Source organism: Gigantopelta aegis, chromosome 5 (genome assembly GCF_016097555.1).
Source record: "Gigantopelta aegis isolate Gae_Host chromosome 5, Gae_host_genome, whole genome shotgun sequence".
Classification (NCBI taxonomy): domain Eukaryota; kingdom Metazoa; phylum Mollusca; class Gastropoda; order Neomphalida; family Peltospiridae; genus Gigantopelta; species Gigantopelta aegis.
Genome location: NC_054703.1, coordinates 25,386,620 through 25,394,803, shown reverse-complemented (window position 1 = coordinate 25,394,803; position 8,184 = coordinate 25,386,620). Strand labels below are relative to the sequence as shown.

General features: G+C 36.5%; 1 protein-coding gene across 1 annotated transcript in view; it reads right to left on the bottom strand.

Annotated features, from left to right (window-relative positions):
• LOC121373817 (corticotropin-releasing factor-binding protein-like) overlaps nucleotides 1-7,956 on the bottom strand; it is a 20,373-nt gene extending 12,417 nt beyond the window's left edge. The window contains exons 1-2 of the mRNA XM_041500593.1: nucleotides 7,900-7,956; nucleotides 2,966-3,123 (exon numbers count right to left, since the gene is read on the bottom strand). Of these exons, the coding sequence (XP_041356527.1) occupies nucleotides 2,966-3,112 (147 nt within the window). The 5' untranslated portion in view covers nucleotides 3,113-3,123; nucleotides 7,900-7,956. The remainder of the gene's footprint in view (nucleotides 1-2,965; nucleotides 3,124-7,899) is intronic.
• Nucleotides 7,957-8,184: the final 228 nt, after the last annotated feature.

Genomic DNA, 8,184 nt, shown 5'->3' with positions numbered 1-8,184 from the left:
GACATTTCATTGGTTCATTCTCTCAAATGGGCGGAGCATGCAGCACTACGAATTAAGACGGCTTTTTGGTCGTTCTTCATGATTAAGACAGACAAAATAAAATCAGCGATTGGCAGAAATGGCTAAATGCTCAAGGACTACACGGATATAGAGAGAGGAAACCCGCTGTCGCCACTTCATGGGCTACTCTTTTCGAGTAACAGCAAGGGATCTTTTATATGCACCATACCATAGACAACATAGTACATACCATGGCCTTTGTTAAACCAGTTGTGGAGCACTTGTTGGAACGAGAAATAGCCCAATAGGGCCACCGACGGGGATTGATCCTAAACCGACCGCGCATCACGCGAGCACTTTACCACTGGGCTACGTCCCGCTCCTTCATTTTTTCAGAAGTCATCTGTTACCAAAAATTGTTACAACAATAACAAACTAGCAAGGAATTAACAAGTCTCCTGGACCTTGATTAATTCATGTGAGAAAATATTATTGTCTGTTATTAAAGGGACACACTGATATTCTAAACAAGAAAATATATTTAATATGTAAGTTTAATCGTAGAAATATTTTATTAATAGGAAACATTTTACAATGCAGAAAACTCGGGAATGTCCCTTTAACAAATTGCAGCAAACTCAGGAATGTCCCTGTAAAATTCTGTGTTCCAGGTGTATCACATTTTCCCTTCTCATTAGATATGACGTACTTTCCGGAACCACTATAATGTATTTATTAAGAATCCACAGTTCGTGAGTCTGCGTGGGAGTATTGAAGGGTGTGTGCGTGGGTATAAAACCGCATCATATTTTCGGATCGTATGGAGTCATGAGGTTTGGGTCAAAATTCTCAAGCATTGACAATGAATGTTTATCACGATCATCCATGCATGAATGTATCCACCAATACACTCTCTATTTATATCCCAGATTTAGCACGTCCATCATTGTTTCAAGATAATTACGTAGTCTTCCCGGAACCGCCGTGGTAGAATTCATTTGAATACCGGATGTGGGAGGATGAATGCGCACGGGACACAGATGTTTGCAGTCGTCTTGCCAGTTGGAACTCACTGATTCACCCCTGCTGTCACCGAGCTTTCACGAAAACATCCGATTATACACGAGCACGGAAATGACGCCATTTGTTTCAACAACTCTTGACCGCGACTTCCAAGAAAGCAGGTGTTCATGATGTCGTCGGCGTAGGAATACAAAAGGACAATTTCAGCGTTCTCGACAAATGACAGAATTTATTTGCAGCTGCTTCCCCGAGGCACAAGTGCAGTCGAGTCTGTATCATAGCTTTTAGCTTTTTGACGGCGCCAAGGCGGTTTTGTGAATCCGGTCCATACTTTTGTGTTTGTTCCTGGTTTTGTTTTTATATATGTATTCATGGTTGTTTTTTTTGTACTTTGTCGTTGTTAACTGTTCCGGTCCGATTTCCAAGTACCTTATATTTTGTTTGTGTTTTTTTCTTCCTTTTTTTTTTTTCAAAGTCCTCTTGTTCTGCATTTATTTTGCCAAACGAAAAGCACAATCAAGGTAGTGTTTTGACTCGGACAATGAGGTATACAGGAAAGAGAAGAAGACGAAGAAGAAGAAGACGAAGAAAAAGAAGGCCCCTTCTAAATACTCATTTATAAAGCAGGACGTAGCCCAGTTGTAAATCGGGACGTAGCCCAATTGTAAATTAGGACGTAGCCCAGTTGTAAAAACGGGTCATAGCCCAGTTGTAAAACGGGACGTAGCCCAATTGTAAGCCCAATAATTATTGTAAATTAGGACGTAGCCCAGTTGTAAAACGGGTCGTAGCCCAATTGTAAAGCGGGACGTAGCCCAGTTGTAAAGCAGGACGTAGCTCAATACTAATGTGGAATGTATCCCAGTAGTAAAGTGGAATGTATCCCAGTAGTAAAGCGGGACGTAGCCGAGTTGTAAATTGGGATATAGCCCAGTAGTAAAGTGTGGCGTAGCCCAATTGTGAAGCTGGACGTAGCCCACTTTTAAAGCAGGACGTAGCCCAGTAGTAAAGTGGAATGTAGCCCAGTAGTAAAGCGGGACGTAGCCCAGTAGTAAAGTGGAATGTAGCCCAGTAGTAAAGCGGGACGTAGCCTAGTTGCAAATCGCGACGTAGCCCAGTTGTAAAGCGGGACTGATGCGCGGTTAGTCTGGGATCGATCCCTGTCGGTGGACTCATTGGGCTATATCTCTTTCTAGGCAGTGGATCACGACTGGTAATATCAAAGGCTGTGGTATGGGCTATCCTGTCTTTGGGATGGTGCATATAAAATATATTTTGGTACTAATGGGAAAAGAAGAAGAAAGAAAAGAAGAAGAAAAAAGAATGAGAAAAAAGAAGAAAGAAGAAGAAGAAAATGAAGAAGAAAAAAATTAAAAGATGAAGAAGAAAAAGAATAAAGAAGAAGAAAAAGAAGAAGAAGAAAAGGAAGAGAAGAAGAAGAAGAAGAAAGAAGAAGAAGAAGAAAGAAGAGAAGAAGAAGAAGAAGAAAGAAGAGAAAAAAGGAGGAAGATAAGAAGAGTAAGAAGAACAAAATGAAGAAGAAGAAGAAGAAGAAGAAAAAGAAGAGAAGAAGAAGAAGAAAGAAGAGAAAAAAGGAGGAAGATAAGAAGAGTAAGAAGAACAAAATGAAGAAGAAGAAGAAGAAGAAGAAGAAGAAGAAGAAGGACGAAGGCCCTTCTAAATACATACCACAACCTTTGTTACACCAGTTGTGGAACACTGGCTGGAACGAGAAATAGCCCAATGGGCTAAGCGGATTGATACAACAGCTTGTTCTGAATTTGCACGTTAAAACCTATCACCTGACCTGACAGCGTGCTTGATTGAATATAAGCACACAAAAAGAAAAAAAAAGTTTAAAATTAATTAATTTAACAATCCATTCCATGTGTCGGTATTAAAACTAGTTTAGATATTGCGTCTTTAAGAAGTACACACTTACCGCCAACAAACCTCCACTTTCGCAGCCTATATTAAATTCTTCAAATTCGATTTCCACTAAGCTATCGGTATCTCCAATCATGTACAGTCCACACACTGCTGGGTTTCCGTCAGATATGAAATAATATTCACCTGGTGTACTTTCCATGCTTATACATTCTGAAATACGAAATATTATTCACTATAATATATGAAATATGAAATATTGTTCACCAAAATATGTGAAATGTGAAGTATGAAATATTGTTCACTAAAATATGTGAAATGTGAAATATTATTGACTAAAATATGTGAAATATGAAGTATTATTGACTAAAATATGTGAAATATGAAATATTATTGACTAAAATATGCGAAATATGAAATATTATTGACTAAAATATGTGAAATATGAAATATTATTGACTAAAATATGTAAAATATGAAATATAACTAAAATACGTGAAATATGAAATATTACTCACTAAAATACGTGAAATATAAAATATGAAATATTACTCCTTAATATGTGAAATATGAAATATAGTTCACTGTTATATCTTAAAATATGAACACGTTATGCAGATATGACGGAATCAACGAAATAACATTTTTAATATGAAATAATATTTAATAAAATATTTGAACCATGAAAATATTCACTAGAATATTCGAAAAATTAAATAATATAATACAATATTTGAAACACAGGGTCGTAGTTACATTTTTTTTTTTCTTAGGGGTGGGGGGGGTGGGGTGGCAACTGAGTAGTTAATAGTCTAAAACTCCTCAAACGGTTAAGAAGAAAATTTTCTTTAAGTTTCTATAAATTTTTCCGGATTTTTTTCGGGGGAAGGGCAAATGCCCACCTTGCCACCCCCTAGCTACGGCCCTGAAATATGACATGAAACAGAAATATATATATATATATATATATATATATATATATCTTAAATATTACTGACTAAAATATTTGAAACATAAAGTAATATTCACTTGAGTATTCAAATGTGAAACAATATTCACTAAAATATATAAAATATGAAATAATGTTTATTAAAATATCCAAATTGTTCTCCAGAATATTATTATATTCGAAAGTTTAATCATTTGATGTATTATTTTACACACAAATACGACAATTCTTTTTTTTTTTTATTTTTTTTTTTATTTAACGACGCCGCTAGAGCACATTGATTTTTTATCTTATCATCGGCTATTGGACGTCAAACATATGGTCATTCTGACACTGTTTTTAGAGGAAACCCGCTGTCGCCACATAGGCTACTCTTTTTACGACAGGCAGCAAGGGATCTTTTATTTGCGCTTCCCACAGGCAGGATAGCACAAACCATGGCCTTTGTTGAACCAGTTATGGATCACTGGTCGGTGCAAGTGGTTTACACCTACCCATTGAGCCTTGCGGAGCACTCACTCAGGGTTTGGAGTCGGTATCTCGATTAAAAATCCCATGCCTCGACTGGGATCCGAACCCAGTACCTACCAGCCTGTAGACCGATGGCCTGCCACGACACCACCGAGGCCGGTACAAATACGACAAAGATATTGATATAACACGCATCTGTTTGTTATCTCGAAATATGAAGGGATATTCATGGATATATCAAGAAATATTGTTATTTTGTCATCGTTTTAGTTGAAGTGACGGACCTGACAGCTGTGGTGGCAGTCCTCATGACTGGTGCCACCGGTGAGGCAGGATATGCTCACATTTCGCGAACACCTGATATCATCACTGTTATGAATGGCAGTGATTCATGAGTGCAAGTCATCACAACCGTACTTATTGCAATGAGCTCTGTCTTGTGCTGGTTCTAATTTAGTAAACTAGTCTTGGAATGGCAGTCCTCTTTTTGTTTTATTTAACAACGCCACTAGAACACATTGATTTTTTAAAATCTTATCATCGGCTATTGGACGTCAAACATATGGTCACTGGCCTCGGTGGCGTCGTGGTTAGGCCATCGGTCTACAGGCTGATAGGTACTGGGTTCGGATCCCAGTCGAGGCATGGAATTTTTAATCCAGATACCGACTCCAAACCCTGAGTGAGTGTTCCGCAAGGCTCAATGGGTAGGTGTAAACCACTTGCATCGACCAGTGATCCATAACTGGTTCAACAAAGGCCATGGTTTGTGCTATCCTGCCTGTGGGATAAAATAAAAGATCCTTTGCTGCCTGTCGTAAAAGAATGAATGAATGAATGAATGTTTAACGACACCCGAAAAATACATCGGCTATTGGGTGTCAAACTATGGTAAGTGTCGTAAACGAGTAGCCTACGTGTAGCCTAGAGGGATTCCTCTAAAAACAGTGTCAGCCGATGATAAGATAAAAAATCAATGTGCTATAGTGGTTTCGTTAAATAAAACAAACTTTACTTTGTTTAAATTTAGTAAACTAGACTTGAAATGGCAGTCCTCTTTTTCGCAATGCACGAATGATGAAATCTCAAGTAAAGAATCTCACAAGGAGTGGCTGTCCTCCTATATACGAGGCACTAGATAGAGATTCATGGAATCATTCACTATGTGTGCAAAACGACCATTCGACTCTGTATTGTACAGAGATACGGCCCTGATCATGTATTACTGTTTTGTCCTTTATATTTATATTTACTTTCGAAGCTAATGTTTCATGAAGTATGATATAATATTCATAGTTCAGTTCAACTTTATTTTCGTGCCTATATCTAATTACTGTTCAAACACGCTGTCCTGGGCACACACACACCTGAACTATCTGGGCTGTCTGTCCAGGACAGTGGGTTAGTTGTTAGATGTTAGAGGTTAATGAGAGAAAAGACAATGTAGTGGTCTTACACCTACCTATTGAGTCGTTAAAACTCGCTCTGGGTGGGAACCGGTACCGAGCTGCGAACCCTGTACCTACCAGTCTTATGTCCGATGGCTTAACCATGTCACCACCGAGGCCGGTTTAATATTCATAAATATATCCGAAAATTCCGATTCATTTTAGTTTGGAACTGACAAATAATTTTCCAGTCATTAACAGTGTTTTGTAGTGCCATTCTCGATGTCTCCTTGTGTAACATTTTCAAAGCATCTAGTTTTATTTTAAAGGCGCTGACCCTAGTTTCAACTCGTTAAAATGGACACTAAATTTAGTTAATCTACAAACCTGTAACACACTTGGATAAATTTACAACAGAGTGAAACAAAAGTCTATGACGATAAAACCGGAAAAATATCCTTTCCAAATAGAACAGAACTCGAATGAATAACCGCTACTTCCCAGGCGCACGTGCGTTTTTAAAAATACAAAAAAAAAAAACATTTTGCGATATTAGAAACACCATGATGACCAGAAACACTTCGGTTGTATGGAAATAGATAATCTAAACAATAAAATATAAGTAATGTTTGATTCCAGTGACCATAAACGGCTCTAATAGTGACAAATATGCTGTAGTGTTTAAAAACTAGGGTGTGTCCCTTTAATAGAAACACCACCCACGGTAGTTATTAACCGAGATAGCCTGCATTTTGTAGTCTTTGCAATATTTTGTTGACAATTGTAGCCATAAATAATTATCAAAGGACCAGATATTTACATTTACTTGCTTATAATTATGAGTATCTGTATCTTTAGGGCATCCAACCTGGTAGTTCCAGCAGCTGTCTATGGGTGTTTTTTCTTCTAACCGTCAAGGACAATTTGCAGTAATTAGGTCAGCGTGAATCTCAAATGTATTTATCAATATAATCTTTTAAATCTGAAACTTTTTTGTGTAGGTTTTAATACCCAGATGTATTGCAAGAACAATGCATTATTTATTTTCGTGGGTTTAATTTTCGTAGTTTTTTTTGCTAATATACACTTTCCTATAGTACTTAAAGGGACATTCCTGAGTTTGCTGCAATGTTTAAGATGTTATCGACTAACAGAGACATTTTAACGATTGTAATTACATATCAAATATATTTTTCTGCATAACGTATTAGTGGCTGTATATTAAACATGTGTCTGATCGTTCTAATATTTGTACTGGGTTAAATTTCGTTTTATTTCCGAATATATTATTTTTTCGTACGTACGAAATTATTTGAAAACGAAATCCAGTTTGGGCTTCTTACAAATATTGAGATGACAAGAAACACATTGAATATACAGACACTGATATTCTAAACAAAACAATATATTTAATATGTAAGTTTAATCATAGAGATATTTTATTAGTCGGAAACATTTTACAATGCAGCAAACTCGGGAATGTCCCTTTAAGAGAAACATCTTACAATGCAGCAAACTCAGGAATGTCCCTTTAAATCCGTGGATGAAAAACATGGTATAAAAAAATCGCATCATATGTATTACATTTTCGTTGCGTTCTTAAATTCGTGGATTGCACTCATCTACGAATTGCAAGGAAATTAAAGTGATTTGGTCCCTTTAAATTTCGATTTGTTTGTTTTGCACATACTAGGTTTTGAACATACTAGGTTTTGCACATACTAGGTTTTGCACATACTAGGTTTTGAACATAATACCAAACAACTTCATTCACATTTTATGAATATATTATCAATACTTTTGTTCACATTCACTGAGCTATGAACATAATAACAAACAATTATGTTCACACTGAGTTATGAACAGAATACTAAACAGTGCTGTTCATATCTACTTAGCTATGAGCAAAATACCAAACACTGCTGTTCATATCTACTTGGATATGAATAAAATACGAAACAATGCTGTTCATATCTACTTAGCTATGGGCAGAATACCAAACAATGTTGTTCATATCTACTTAGCTATGAACAAAATACGAAACAATGCTGTTCATATCTACTTAGCTATGAGCAGAATACCAAACACTGCTGTTCATATCTGCTTGATTATGAACATAATACCAAACAATGCTGTTCATATCCACTTAGCTATGAGCAGAATACCAAACATCCAACTTACCTAATTTACCATCGGGGCTTTTTTGTGATTGTCTTTTAAGAATGTCTGAACGCTGAAAAAGAAAGTAAAGATTTTAAACAATATATAAAGCTTAATCTAAGACAACAATAATTGATTAATAATATACTTTGTACGAAGAGGAAGAACAACTAAAGAATTTCAAAATATAGTAGTCCCGGACAACCGAAAATTGATTTACCTTAACCTGTTTAATAAATGTTTAATAGATATAATATATCCCCCCTCCCCCCTCTCTCCCCCTCTCTCTCTCTCTCTCTCTCTCTC